Source organism: Marmota monax, unplaced genomic scaffold (genome assembly GCF_021218885.2).
Source record: "Marmota monax isolate L192 unplaced genomic scaffold, Marmota_monax_Labrador192_F-V1.1 WCK01_AAM20220418_F8-fsc00503, whole genome shotgun sequence".
NCBI classification, from domain to species: domain Eukaryota; kingdom Metazoa; phylum Chordata; class Mammalia; order Rodentia; family Sciuridae; genus Marmota; species Marmota monax.
Window position 1 is genome coordinate 113,008 of NW_026693958.1, and position 16,325 is coordinate 129,332.

The following is a 16,325-nucleotide window of genomic DNA, read 5'->3' on the forward strand; positions in this document are numbered from 1 at the left end:
TTATCAGGGATATTTATTTCTAAAAATATTTCCAAGTAATAATGTGTTTAAAATGACATATGACTAGATGATATCCTTAAGAAGTAATGCAAAAACAATATTCTCCTTTACAGATCCATTGCTGAAGTCTACAAGTACAAAATTGGCATTTAAAAACGTTTTTTATTATTATTTTCTCAAAAGTTTACCTAAGACTAAAGAAGAATGGACAGGGAAAATTGTTCTTTGAAAGAATTCATTTTGATGGGAATTACTGATAACCCTGAGATGAAACTGACCCTATTTATGATATTTCTACTTGTTTACCATATTAATCTTCTTGGAAACCTTGGAATGATCTTCTTGATTAGAGTGGATCCCCAACTTCATACACCCATGTACTTTTTCCTCAGCCACCTCTCTTTCTGTGACCTCTGCTATTCCACAGCAATTGGGCCCAAGATGCTGGTCGACATATTTGCTAAGAACAAGTCAATTCCGTTCTTTGCCTGTGCTCTGCAGTTCTTCATCTCCTGCACCTTTGTAGATTCGGAGTGCATCCTGCTGGCAGTGATGGCCTTCGACAGATACAAAGCCATCAGCAACCCCTTGCACTACACAGTAGACATGTCCAGCAGGATTTGTTCTGTGCTTTTAGCTGGGGTTTACCTGGTGGGAACAGCAGATTCTTTGATACATACAACATTGACCTTTCGCTTATGTTTCTGTGGGTCTAATGAGATTAATCATTTCTTCTGTGACATCCCTCCTATCCTATTACTGTCTTGCTCTGACACACAGGTCAATGAGTTAGCGATATTCACCATTTTTGGTTTCATTGAACTGAGTACCATTTGTGGAGTCCTGGTCTCTTATGGCTACATCATCTCATCAGTCTTAATGATCCGCTCTGCTGAGGGGAGGCTCAAAGCTTTCTCTACCTGTGCCTCCCACTTAACTGCAGTTGCAATTTTCCAGGGAACTGTGCTCTTCATGTATTTCAGGCCAAGTTCTTCCTACTCTCTAGATCAAGATAAAATTAGCTCATTGTTCTACACCCTTGTGATTCCCATGCTGAACCCTCTGATTTATAGCCTACGGAACAAGGATGTAAAAGAGGCCTTACAAAAAGTGAAAAATAAAATGCAGCTTTAAATATTTATTATAAGCTCCTCTCTCCCACACATGTGTGATTATTGTTTTCTTAAATTGGCAAGTAATTGCATATAAAATTTTTTTTTCTCAAACATTTAGGTTAATGAAATAAGTATTGATCTTAAAGTCTGGCCATAGGAAAATGTTATAATTCCCTAACCTCTTTAAATTATATAGGATACTGCATTCCAGTGGAACACTTTGGGGATCTAATTTTGCCAGATTTTTATTTTTTCTTTTACTCAAAAACTTTCAAATATATTGAAGCTTATTAAGATTGTATGGTGTCTATGCATTTTGATAATTCATTTTCATGGTAAACATAGTAATCTCTATGGTAAAGCATCCCCTCAGCTATTGGAAGTAACATGTATTAATTAACTAAGCAGTCAAATACTTCATAATAAACTTCAAAGCCTTTATGCAGTCAAAGCGCTGAGGAATAAATTCGAAAAATGTTCAAATCCAATGTGTGGAGAAGGGCTTCTTTGGTTCAAGTTTCTCAATTTTGAGTTCTAGAGAAATGCCACTTGGGAAACTGTTTTATATTGTTAAAGAGCAATGAGAAGAACCTGGTTACGGATCTATCTGGGGTAATTGCTAAGGGTCAACTCTTCCTCACTTCTTTCAGTACTTTCTTCCCTTTTCTCTATCTTGGTTAAATGTCCCCTTTTTAATATCTCACAGACAGCTATCTCCTAAAGGCATTGTTTTAATGTCATCCTGTATATGTTCGAAATATTTGCTTCCAATAGGGTATTGCAAGTGTCCTTTCCTTGAAGACACAGTGATGCATCCCTGTTATGTGAAACAATGGCTTTGAGTTTGTGAGAAGAAAGGGGGAAACAAATAAATAATAAAATAGAAACATTAGATATTTTTAGTGCTGCCAGATGTCACTAAAACAAAAATAATTTGCTAAGGTGTATGCCTTGAGTATACATATTTTTGAACGTTTGATACATTATGTAAAATTATTGTGGATATAAATATAATAAATCTATAGATACATATGATTGCATTGAAAATAAATATTATGAATCTGTATATTTGTGATATGTGTCTATTTCATCTTTCTCTACTCTAGTATTCTGTTTGCTTAGACAACTGAATGAGCTTGTTGAGAACTAAACTTATGTGTCAGTATGCATGATGGATTATATGCGACTCAAAGTCACTAGAGTTATGTATTACAATTGTGGAAACTAAAAGCCAATAATGTCCCAGAATTTCTAGTTGGCATTATAAAATGTTTGAAAACATTTCAGAATGAAATGAAAGCCCCAAAATACTCTTTGACTTTCAAGGTGAAATTTATGGGACAAAGTGACCGATCAGATAATGTCATGGTGGAACAAACCTAAGAACAATACTTTTTTAGATAAAGGCTTTAAAGGTTTCTACATGTACCTTGCTTTCCATAATACGGTCTTTGGGATTTTTGTTATGAGCAACACCACCCCAGAAAACATTGCAATTATTAAAAGTATGTTGGGCTGGGGTTGTGTCTCAGTGGCAGAATGCTTGCCTAGCATGTGTGAAGCACTGGGTTCGATTCTCGGCACCATGTATAAATAAATGAATAAAATAAAGGTTCATCAACATCTAAAAAAATATTTTTAAAAAGTATGTGCATAATGTGCTCTTAATGGACAGCTAATAATGCAAATGTCATTACATGTATTCTAATCAATACATTTTCCTTAAATATGATACTTAATGATTCAGCATCTAAACACTGACTTAATCTATCTCTTGGCTCTGTTATCAGATCTATTTGCTGTGAACTATAGGGAAGAAAAATTTCAAAGTAATACAACCAGGAGTCCCAAATACAATTTATTGAACTTATTAATTCTAGCCCTCCTTCTGTCTTCCCACCAAAACAGAAGTTAAATAACAAATTATTGTGAATATTTTTAGGTGATTCAAAGTTAGAATAAAAAAAAATAAGCATATGCTCCATAATATTCTCCTATTTAGGGATTCAACATATGTCAACACAATATAAAAAAATATGATCTATTCTAGCTTGTTTCATAGCAGTGGTACATTTGGATACATGAGTAGCACAGATAATACTAGTCACAGGCTGTGTAAATGCATTGATTAGAATTGACCAGTAATGATGTTCAAAGTCTCAATAAAAGAAAGTTTCCGTTTCAGTCAAGTGTAGCTATTTATTTATTTATTTATTTGACAACAGGAATTGAATCCATGAGTACTTAACCAATAAGCCATATCCCCAATCCTTTTTTATTTTTCATTTTGAAACAGTGTCTAGCTAAATTGCTTAGGGCCTCACTAAATTGCTGAGGCTGGCTTTGAATTTGGGATTCTCCTGCCTAAGCCTCTGGAGCCTCACTGGGATTACAGATGTGAGCCACCCAGCCTGGCAGTTCCTCCGTTTTTTAAGGGTCATAATTTTTAAAGGTCACACACACACATACACATAAACCAAAAAAAAAAAAAAAGGGTGGTGGTGGTGAGAATTTACAGGAGTTTATGGTCACAAAGTTTTTTTGGTTCTTGTACCAAACTACTTGATCTGCAGCAGATTGGTGTGGTTCAATTAGAAGGCAACTTGGGGAATGAGCTGATCCCCAGGGCAAAGAATATTTGTCACTCAAAGAGCATTATTAATTCTGAAAATAGGATATATTTGAGAAGTCAGAAAGCCTCTGTTCAAATAAAATATATTGCCAGCCCTTAAAATATAATCTTCCTTATTTCTCTCTCTTACATTTCACCCAGTCAAAACAGGTAAGTATTATATTTAACCTTGATCCAATAGGTAAGCATGAACTACTCTTAATTAGTACAATTTTAATTTTACATATATGTATACTTTTTTTGTGTCAGCAAAGAACAGTTTAGTTTAGAAAAAAAGATATATATATATATATTTCAAAGCACTAATTTGGATGGTCTTTTTACCTTTCTGGCTTTAATTATTTTATTATCAAATGAGGTCAAAATAAAGTGTTTGTAAAACTAATGAATCCCTGTCTTTAAGATTATCATAATTTTTATCATCATCTTCTTCAATGTTAATATTAAAGTGATCTCTATGTGTTAAACACATTTAGGCATTTTATATTTAAGTATCATATGTTTTATCTGCAGTATATCTGGGAAAGGCCTCTCATAAAAACTATTTCTTGTCAATGCTGAACCAGGTAATGGACAGATATTATTGAATTGGGTTTGCATGCTATCCAGTAATGTCAAAGTATTTCATTGTTTGTTCTGATAATTGTTCTTTTGTTAATCTCCTACATTGTATTAATTTAAAATCAATAAATGAATGAAATTTGACTATTGTATGACAGTATATTTAAAAATTTTTAATTGTACAGCCTTTTTAAAAACTTTTTTTGATGGACCTTTATTTTATTTATTTATTTTATTATATACAGTGATGAGAATCACACCCAGTGCCTCAGACATGCCAGGCAAGCACTCTACCACTGAGCCACAACCCAGACCTGTTGTATAGTCTTATCCTGAAATCTAAGTAATGTCATTCTTAGCTACTTATTGAAGATTTTAAAAACTTAGTTATAGAATTTTCCTTTTTATGTGATCATTTGATTTTTTTCTTTTAATTTTAAGCTGATACAAAATGTTCATATTTATGTGACACCATGTGACATTTCCATATGTGTATACTTGCATAATGTTTAAATCAATGTAAAACTCACTTCTTGAACACTCACATTTCTTTATGGTAAAACATTTCTTAAAGATACTTTTTTTTCTTTCTTTTTCTTTTTCTCTCTTTCTTTATATATTTTAGTAGTATTGGGTATTGAACCCTGGGGAAGAGGGGCTCTTCTGTCTCCTTTTGCTTCCTCTCATTTCTTTGGTGTAGGCTAGATAATAACTACCTTACATGTTAAGTTATTTGAAAGCTTGGATGAGACTAATGTCCTGCGACAAGACACATTTCTAACCATGTGCTAAGATTGGTAGATCTGTACAGTGACCAAGATTTCCTCTTCAAACATACATAGACAGAAGGGGGGAAGAGGCTATGTTGTGCTTCCTAGGGCATCCTAAGTTAAACCGCAAGCCCTTTTTTTATTTTATTTTGAGACAGACTCTCACTAGGTTGCTGAGGCTAGCCCCAAAATTGTAATCATCCTTGCACCAGTCCCTCGAGTAGCTGAGATTACAGGTTAGCACACAGTTCCTCACTATCTAGATACTCCTGTTTAAGCAACAATACAATTTTGCTGTCTATAGTGGCCCTACTGGGCAATGGCATGCCAGAAATTTCTAGTGTAACTACAAGAACATAGTACACATAAACCAACCTCATACCATCTCTCTACTCCCTTTTCCTCAGCTCTGTTAATCACCACCATTATACTCTTGTTTCTGGGGAATCAAGTTAGAACATCTTCACAATGTCTAAAATCAAGACCTTTATATAACTATGGAAAACTGTTTAAATATTTAAAGTACTTCAGCATATTGACTGAAGTACTACAAATGATTTAAAAAAAATACATTTAGCATTGTTTTACCCAGTCACAGAAAGTCCTTAGGATGCCCAAGGAAGCACAGCCTAGACACTTCCCCACTTCTGTCTATGTATGTTTGAAGAGGAAATCTTGGTCACTGTACAGATCTACCAGTCTTAGCACATGGTTAGAGATGTGTCTTGTTGCAGGTCGTTAGTCCCCATCCAAGGTTTCAAATAACTTAGCATATAAAGTGGTTATTATCTAGCCCACGCCAATGAAATGAGGTGAAGTGCTACTCTAAGGAGAGCAAAAGGAAACATAAGCAAAGTGCACAGCCTAAAGTAAAGCTGCTCACCTCAGCTGCTAGCTTTATTTATATCAATAGGTTACTTTAGGTCATTGGCATCATTAGTACACATTGTTCATTGTATCACTAGGCAGGTTACAGATTTAGCAACATTATGAAGTCAATTCCTCAGTTACATACTAATTTGCAATGTGCAATGTTAAGAGCATTTTTTTTTTAATTTGTTTTAGTAGTACTGGGTATTGAACCCTGGGGAGGAAAGGCTCTTCTGTCTCCTTTTGCTTCATCTCATTTCTTTGGTATAGGCTAGATCTTGTGTTGCACTCAAGAAAGTCAATTGTATAAAGTCATTGTTATGTGGACAGGTTTAAGCTCAGTGAAACATTGTGGTTGTCTAACAAGAGAGTTCCTTTATTCTCAGGAGCTGAGTGTCTGAGATCAAGGTCGAGGCTGATAAGTCTATAGCCCAAAGCCTCCTCATGAAGGACATTACCATAGCAGGTAGACATTGCACATGTGTTAGTTATCTTACTAGTTCTAGGGATAAACTGAAGAATATTCCAAGTGTGGAAAACAGGGCACCTATTACCCTCCGGGAGTTTGCTTGCCAGATGAATGCTTCCTTGTACATTTCCACAGCCAGAATACTTATAGATCCTCTTTTCTGTTTTATATAGCATTTGGATGAATAACATTTTTTTAAAATTTAATATTGACAGAGGCAAAAAAAAGAGAGAAAGAAAAAATAGGGTAGGCAATGACAGTAACAAGTATAACATAATAATCCCAGTGTTAGTACACACCATCTATAAACAAGAACTCTGATTTTTCTGGATTTCCCATTGCTAGGGTACAATAGCAGAATAACGTTATCATAAGTATCAAAACAATTCCTGAGTTTTGTGTAAGTTTAGCAAACAAAGCAGTAACCAAGTTTCCAAGAGTGTATTTGAATCCCCTTTAAGCCAACAGCTGTTGAGCTGAGGCTATTAATGATTTAATATCTCCCCATGTCTCAGGGCACTCTTGCAGCCTTCCTTCTCTTTTGAGGAGAGTGATCATCTTTTTGTTTGATAGAGTCCTCCTCATCCAGAGTCAAATGAAACTTGGGGATCAGGTTGTGAAGTCCCTGATGCCCATGCATAATTGACAGATCTCATGCATCAAGATGGAATCCAAATAGGACCTGTTGGTGTAAGCATAGCAGTATATCTTTTCCCCCATATGATCAGAAACATAGGGTCTTATCCTCCTCGGTCTGGTGGAACCCCATATTTTAAATAAATTTTTGATGATGGCTGTTTGGGAAGAAAATGTCAATCCAATACAGATCACCAATTGTGAGTATTAACTTTGTGTAACATATTGAGTGCATTAACTATAAATAAAATGATATTTAAGTCATTATTAATATGAGAGAGCTAGGTGCCTTTTTTTGTTTTTATTTAAAAACATATGTTTTAAGAGTACAACATGCTCATTCAACTAAAGCCTGTCCACTAGGGTTATGAAGAATTCCATGAGTTAACATTATGTTCTATTGATTACAAAATTGTACAAAAGCATGGAATGTATATGCAGGGGCATTATTTGTTTTTAAATAAGAATGTTTTCGCATATTAGCAAAGCAGAGTAATAATAAACAATAAATGTAAGTAGATGCATTTTTTTAGACCAGTGGGCACTACCCCAAATAAACCCAGAGTGAGTATCAATGGAAACATGAAGAAAGGAATAAGGATGAAAAGGAGGAAAATGAGTAACATCCATTTTCAAAGTACATTGTAGGCTTCATGAATTTATAGATTCCCACATAGGATCCTGGAAAGGTGTACATTGATAACAGTTATTGACAATGGTATAAGCCTGTTGGGAAGAAATGGAAAAACATCTTCATTAGTGAGCAAGTGTTATAATGAAAAAATCCATGAGCTTTTACAGCATTTGAAAATAAAGAATAAAGGGAAGTCATAGCTTTGTCTGTGGGGCATTACTGTCTGTCAGAGATTCAGGAATTTTGGTGTGGCTTCATATATTAGTGAGGAAGACAGGAGACATATGACACTGCAAAAAAAGAGTTTAAAAGGTTAAAAAATAGTAAATTGAAATCAAATTCAGGTGATAACACAGCTACATAAATATGAGGAACAATTTTAACTATATATTGAGAATCTATAATAATGTTTAAAGTAGTATATATATATATATATATATATATATATATATATATATATTTCTTGATTATAAATAGTAATTACTGCTGTAGGTTTTTATTTATTTATTTATTTTTAGCGAAAACTACCAATGGTAATGGCATAATAGATATGGGAAGTTGATCCATCATATTGTTGACAGTTTTGTTAATTTTATATAAACCCTGCTTTAGAGAGGGAGTCAGATAAATAGTGGAGGTAGCATCCTATTGTTTCTTTAACAACTGGAAAAAAAGGAGAAATCAGTTGGGCATCAGCTATAACTTTTAATTAATTTATTTAAGAAACCATACTTATGAAGATTACTCCCATTTATGTTAAATTTAATTTATTTGTTTTAATTATTTTAATTGTAAAATAAATATATTAGAAAAATATGGTTGATAGTATCAATCATCACTTTCCTGTTGAAGAAAAATTTTAGAAGTAAAGAATATTATATTATATTTTATATATTCTTTAGAAATTAAGACTTTATTGTTTGGCCACCAAGAAAAACCCATGAGCTGGAACCTTAAAGGCATCTATATATTTATTCAATTGTTTTATTTGAATTAAATTATTTGGTTTATTTAATTTTTTAAATTTTAGTTGATGAGCACTCATTTGTTTAAATGCCAATTTAATATCATGTATATAATATATAGACATAAGAAAGGCCTGTATAATTGGAAATGTCAGATATAATATCCAACAGCCGATGGACATTGAAATCAAAGGTTTCAGATAGCTGGCTATCTGTCCTTCAGATTATCAGATTTATCCCCAGCATCACTATGTTTATATTCCTCTAAGGATTTCTTAAAATAAATTTTTGAATATATTTAAGAATTAACTCTGGAGAAATTGAACTTTGGACAAAGAATGAATGTAAAAAGTTTTACAGTTAGATAAAATAAGACTGATCAGAAAAATACATTAACTTATGTGAAATATTAAAAAACTTACATGGTCACAATACTATCTTCTTCATCAGGTCAGAGTGTAACTTTAGCTCAGATAAGAGTCGATTTAAATTCTGTGAAATTTTCAGAATTTTTTTTTTTTTATGAAAGCTTGTATATTTGGAATTTTTCTACTTTTGTATTTCTGTTCTCTAACATTAGGTAGAAAATGGTTTAGAAAGCTGGCTGAAAACAGATAAGATAGCCTGCCAAGCAGCTTACATTCAAAAGGGACACTTTTTTCTTCTTTTGTCTAAACTGGTTTTTCATAAACCTAGAAAATGGTATAGGCCCTGTAATTCATATTTTAAATGCAAGACTGTGAAAGTTAGAGGTCCAGCAAAAGCTAAAAAATAAAGAAAACTACTGTGACCATTTTTTTAAAATAAGATTATTCTTTTAAAGCATGGTGTTGCAGTTTATATTCTTTCTGAAAAGTTGTTTTTCCTATTTATTTTAAATCTTGTAAATTTTATAATAGTTTCCACACATGGTTGAATATGAATAATGATTTATTGTGGATTGGAAAGGGCAGAGCATGGTAGACACAGGGAGCTTTTGGACATTTGCTAATTTTTGCTTCCTACCCTTAGTATCGGTATCCAATAGCCTGTAGCTGGCCAATCATTTAAACAAGGAGTTAATTTAGGTCTACCTTCAGTAATTGATAAACATGCTCCAATGACAGTAGAGCCAAACCTTGTATTTCCCCTTTCATTTAAAAGTTGTTGAAATGAAACATAGGGAATTACACACAAATAAGCAATAGAGGATTTGAGGGTGAGGTTGGAAAAATGGATTCAACCTCCTTTGGCCCTGAGTCAGTAGATTGCAATTCTTTAAATAACAGCAAAAGGTATTGCTTATATTCTGGTTGGGTAGCAGGATTTAGCTTCATAGGGAAAAACAGTTAAATTATGAGATTTTCCTTCCTCCGGTATTTTGGGTTCTAAGTGGGGGTGGAGTGATTACAGGTGCCAGCTGCAGCAGGAGTGGTGTCAGATAATTTAAAGGAGGGCTGGGGTTGTGACTCAGCAGTAGATGCTCCCCTTGCATGTGTGAGGCACTGGGTTCAATCCTCAGCACTACATAAAAATAAATAAAATAAAGGTATTGTGTCCAACTACAACTAAAAGAATATTAAAAAAAAAAAAAAGATAATTTAAAGGAACCACACACCTAGGAGGGGACTGTGGTGGGTGGGGGCAGGGGGGCAGCTTGTTTGGTGCAGGAGGGAAAGAGAACATGGGTTGAGAAGCAGAGGTCTTACCAATAACATTACAACAAAGAAACCAAGCTTGTAGCACAAGCACATGAGGTCATGTCTCCCCATGAAGCTTCTTACCTATATCATCCCAATCTTTTCAACCACTTTCTGGGTAGCAGGGGCAATGAGAATCTATCTCTGCCAGCAAAGCAGCAAGGTTAGCATTACTTACATTTTGTCCAGCCTTGCAAACTAAATCAGAAAGTTCAGCCCAACGATGACAACGTTAAGCATTAGATAGGGAATTCATAGCTTACCAGAAGAAATGAGTGCCAACTGATGAAAGACGGGCATCAAAGCCTGTTTCAGGCAGTAAGCTACTCCCTTTCCTCATCAAAAGGGAAGGGGCCCCCATTCAGGTTAACAGGGTCCCTTAAATCCCTTAGACTAGGAGGCTATAATATAGAGTTGGGACAGGACCAACACTTGTCCCAAGTTGTTGGGCACCAGTTGTAAGGACTGAAAAAGGAGACAGAAATGAAGTGCAGAGCTAAAAGCAAAGCTGATTGCCTGAGCTGATAGCTTTATTTATATCAATAGGTTACTTTAGGTCATTGGCATCATTAGTACACATTGTGCATTGTCTCACTAGGCAGTTTACAGACATAGCAGTATTATGCAGCTTATTCCTCAGTTACATACTAAGTTTCAATGTGCAATGTTAAGAGCTCTGTGTTGTGCTCAAGAAAGTCCATTGTATAAAGTTACTTTCATGTGGACAGGTTTAGGCTCAGTGAAACATTGTAGTTGTCTAACAAGAGAGTTCCTTTATTCTCAGGAGCTGAGTTTCTGAGATCAAGGTGGAGGCTGATAAGACTCTAGCCCAAAGCCTTCTCATGAAGGACATTACCATAGCAGGTAGGCATTGCACATGTGTTAGTTATCTTACTAGTTCTAGGGAGAAACTGAAGAATATTCCAAGTGTGGAGAACAGGGCTCCTGTTACCCTCTGGGAGTTTATTCACTAGAGGAACACTGCCTTGTACATTTTCACAGCCAGAATCCTTACCTGCCACCTTGGCAAAAGTGGATGAAACTACCATAATTTTTACACATCTTCTCTCCCATCCTCCCTAACTCATGGACATGAAAATTGAAAGACATGTAAAACATATTTAATCTGCTATTGAGAAGCTTGGTCTGCATTCATGCTAGAAGCCAGTCTTCACCTTGTAACCTATTCAAATGAAGCAACCACTTTGCCTTATTCATGATATATTCAAGAAGTTAGCAAACCTAAGTTTGTGAAAAATATGTTATGTAATACACAAGAAATATACAAGTATTAAAATATGCTTGCAATCTAGGTCTAGAGATAAGAAAAGAACATAATAAATATAGAAAGTCATACTACAGTATAATCAATCATGTTGGTCAATGTATTCACATACACACACATGAAAGGAAAAAAACTTCATGAACAAAATGAGGTCAGAAGCAAATAGCAATTAGTGAGCACACGAGAGTTTTATGATGATCTCAGAGGTAAGTTGTGAAAGATGCTTCTTTGATAAAATATACAATAGCTATGTACTCAAATGCTCACATTCATGTTAGAATTGATTTTCTGAACAAAGATGTTACCATTGACCACTTCTCTCTTCAATTTTCCCTAACGAAATGAATACCTTGGCATTCCTTTTCTTCTCACTGGAAATTCTGAATAAAATTCATGACTATACACTGATATGCATCTACAATTTACAAAAGTAAATAATATTTCATAATATTTAATGGATACTTTTATTGTCTCTGAATAATAAAATTACCAAGATTATACAGAAAGTCAAAGCTAAACAACATATTGGAAATATTATAGAAAAACCACAATCTGTAAAAATTACTATATTGATCCCTAAAAGTTATTTTAGATAGCACACAATATGTTTACTTAAAGAGTAAAATTTATTTTGCATTAATAATAGTAGAAATCAGGCCTGAAATGTGAAGGAAAAAATGGTTACTTAAAGAAAATCATTCCAAAAATTGGCATACATTCAGATTTAGAGTTTTTAGAAGTTCAAATGAATAGAAAGATTTAAAATGATATTAATCTTGTAAGGATAAAAAAGAAATCTACTGTCTTCAGGGAGAAAAAAAGATGAAAATCATTCATATAGACACATGTATTAATAATGATCAACTTAACTCTAATATTAGATTCCTGGAAGTGATACTTTTGTTCCCTGAGGGAACAGGAAAATCTGAATGCTCATCATCATTAGATTATACATGGGAAAACAAGAGCCCTAGAGAGTGAAATGATTTCTACTTCTGGTTAAATCTTTGCAACAGATGAAGCATGAAGAGAGAGAAACAGAATACAATGTCTCCACAGTGGTACATTTTGTCCTGCTGGGATTTTCTGAACTTCCAAACCTCCAAGGCTTTCTATCTGGAGTGTTCTCAATCATTTACATGGTTATCCTCATTGGAAACAGTCTCATAGTCATAATAACCAGGCTGGACCCTGCGCTGCACAAACCCATGTATTTTTTCTTGGGACATTTTTCTATACTGGAAATCTGTTATGTTTCAGTCACACTCCCAAGGTATCTCGTCAGCCTTTGGACTCAGGATAAGAGCATCTCCCTACTGAGCTGTGCCACCCAATTGTGCTTCTTCCTTATACTGGGCACCACAGAAAGTTTCCTCCTGGCTGTGATGTCCTATGACCGCTATGTGGCCATCTGCAACCCTCTGCACTATCCTGTAGTCATGAACCCAAAGAAGTGCCATCAACTGGCCATTGGCTCCTGGCTTGGGGGAATGCCAGTAGAGATAGGGCAAACATGGCAGATATTCTCTCTGCATTTCTGTCATTCCAACCAAATCAACCACTTCTTCTGTGACATACCCCCCATTTTCAAGCTAGCCTGTGGGGACACCTCAGTGCATGAAGTGTCTGTTTATGTAGTAGTGATATTGGTTGGGGCAGTACCTTGTGTTTTGATACTTGTCTCTTATAGCAAGATCATTGCCACCATTCTGAGGTTTCCAACAGCCCAAGGTCGCACTAAGGCATTCTCCACTTGCTCCTCCCACCTGCTGGTTGTGGTTTTATTTTTTGGATCAGCTTCCATTACCTACTTCAGGCCCAAATCCAGCCAATCTGCAGGAACTGACAAACTGATCTCTCTTTTCTACACCATAGTGACTCCCATGTTCAATCCTGTGATATACACCCTCAGGAATCAGGATGTGATTGCTGCACTCAAAAGATTATTTCTTAAAACATAGTGGTCTGAGTTTACTAGAGGTTGTTTCACTATTTTGTCACATTTATCAGAGAAACATCCTAGCTCTCTGCATTTTACTTTTGAGAGGGTAATACCTTCAAGCTTATGCTGTATTTTTGTCATTTAAATGTTAGCCTGGGATTTACTTTTTTCACATATGTATAGGGAAATTTATCTATCTTTGTGATCCCACATAAAGAAATTAATTCTCATGCATAAAATTTTGAAGTGATAACATTGGCCGTATAAACATATGAGCAGAATTCAAAATGTTAGATCTTATGCATTAAATTTAAAGAAAGATTGAAATTTATCTAATCTCTACCTGTATAGGCTGACATTCTTCTTTTATTATACTGTAGGAAAGACATAGTTACTAAGGGTAGTTGTACTATGAATCTTTGTTCAAGAAATAATACAATGAATGAATGTATATGTGAATGTCACTTTGCCCTACCACAGAGTTCTGACAAAAATACATATATATACACACATATATATATATATATATATGTATTTATATATATATATATATATATATATATATATATATATATATATATATATATATATATATATATATTTTTTTATGCATCAGTAAGAATTGGGATACTTATGCACCAAAGTGGAATACTTCCTGAGTAGTGCCAAAAGTAAAGTTACATGGGCCAGGTGCACTGGTGCATACCTGTAATCACAGAAAATCAGGTGGCTAAGGCAAGATAATCTCAAGCTTGAGCCTGCATCTGTGGCTTAGTAAAATCTTGTCTCAAAATTAAAAATTGAAAAAAACGACTGAGGTCTCAACTCAGTTGTAAAGGATCACTGTGTAAAATCACCAGTAGCAAAAATTATATGGAAAAGAACAAAAAAAGGCTTACATGAATGCACGTCTCATTCTCATCCTAATAACTTGCCATGATAGCACATGATGCAACACAACACTACTGTCTTTAAAAACTGACTTTCTTTTGTGCATATATTTTCCTCCTTTGATGCCATGGTCCCAAGATATCTTGCATAATTATTTTTTGTCTTCCTGTTTTTTTTCGTGATACTGATAATTGAATCCAGGTTTTTATGCATCCTAGGATTGTCCCCTACTCTGAGCCACATCACCAGTCCTCATCTCTTTCTTTACTTCACTTAAACAGCCACTCTTAAACCTATTTCTATTTTATGAAATATCTATGAGTACAAATGGTCAAGGATGTCTTGGAAACTACTTTCAGGAATATGTCAAGTCCACACTGCTGAACTGCATAACCTCACACCTGCTTTTAAACCAATCTAAAGTTTTAGAATTATGAAATCTCTGAGCTGACATTGAGGAAAGGAACATTAATCAACAGAACAAGAAAAGTCCACCTATCGACTACCAAAATCTCAAATAAGTTGTCTTTCTGTTTGTTTTAACATCTGAACATCATTCCATCCTGTAGCTTTGGCTGTGATAGAGCACAGAATGCATGAACATGTTAGTTCCTGTCCTGGAAATACAACATTTCTACTTTATCAACCTATAAGCATCCTCCACATTGGTGTATGTTATTCTTATGCATGTATCTCTTACCATTTAATGCTTTATATTGAATTTGGAATTTTGCATAAAGTTCATAAGGGAAACCATGCTGATATGACTGTGGTGATAAAGGTGAAGTTTATAGATGAGATGCTTGTGGTAGTTGTTTATTTTCTGAATTTTGGTAAAGCAGGAATCACAAAATGAAACTGGCACCAAGCTTTCCCAGAAGTCCATATAACTGAGATTTATGCTTCACATTCTCAGCAAAGTGTTGAGTAGTTAAATGTCATCTAACTATATTTTATAACAATTGGAATTAGTTAAATACAGATACTATGCTTTTTCTTGTTAACAGACAGGATTATTAGAAGGTATTAACTATTCACTTAAGAAACATTGAAATGTTGGCTGTATCCATATACAATTATTAGAGGAATCATTAGCTATGTATTTTATATTTAAATTCATTGAGATAACAGTTTGATGTTATTTTTGAAGAAATGGATATTCCACAATACTAGTTACCTGAACAAGAAAGGATATTTGTTTACAAGTTGAAATTACCCTCAGTAATGCAATTAGTTTTGTTTTTAAAATATTGACTATTCTCTTGGTAAGATAATATTTAAAGTTGATTGTCAATAAACTGTAAAAAACATCAATCAACATGAACACAGAGTTTGCATCTTAAATAACTTAAAAATAATACCTTGGGATTTAATATCATGTGGCCTATCAGTGATTAATTTATGTAAGTTGTGGAACCATTCAAATAAAGAATGTAATAATTAGTCCTCCTATTCACTGAGATAATATGGTAGATAGGACAAGGGCCTCCAGAGATGTCCACATTCTAATCCCTGGAACATCTGCATATATTGCATCACAAGGCAAAGGGACCTTGCACAGGTGATTAAGGTTTTACATCCTGAGAAAGAGACATTATTCAGGTTTGGCAAATCTAATCATAAGAGCTCTTAAAAAAGAAAGAGAAGGAAAGATGGGATGTGATCAAAGAACACATCTCCTGGCGGGACTCAGTGGGACATGCCTGTAATCCCCATTGCTCCAGAGGCTGAAACAGGAGAATCATGAGTTCAAAGCTGCCTTAGCAATGGGGAGGTGCTAAGCAGCTCAGTGGGACTTTGTCTCTTAGTGCAATACAAAATAAGACTGGGGATGTGGCACAGTGGTCGAATGCCTCCAAGTTCAATATGGGACACA

General features: G+C 34.6%; 2 protein-coding genes across 2 annotated transcripts; both read left to right on the forward strand.

Moving 5' to 3' along the window:
- The first annotated feature begins 204 nt into the window (after positions 1-204).
- LOC124106330 (olfactory receptor 5W2-like) lies at positions 205-1,134 on the forward strand. The gene has a single exon (XM_046463938.1). The coding sequence runs from the start codon at positions 205-207 to the stop codon at positions 1,132-1,134; it is 930 nt and encodes a 309-aa protein (XP_046319894.1).
- Positions 1,135-12,626: 11,492 nt separating this feature from the next.
- LOC124106343 (olfactory receptor 10AG1-like) lies at positions 12,627-13,577 on the forward strand. The gene has a single exon (XM_046463951.1). The coding sequence runs from the start codon at positions 12,633-12,635 to the stop codon at positions 13,575-13,577; it is 945 nt and encodes a 314-aa protein (XP_046319907.1). The 5' UTR covers positions 12,627-12,632.
- Positions 13,578-16,325: the final 2,748 nt, after the last annotated feature.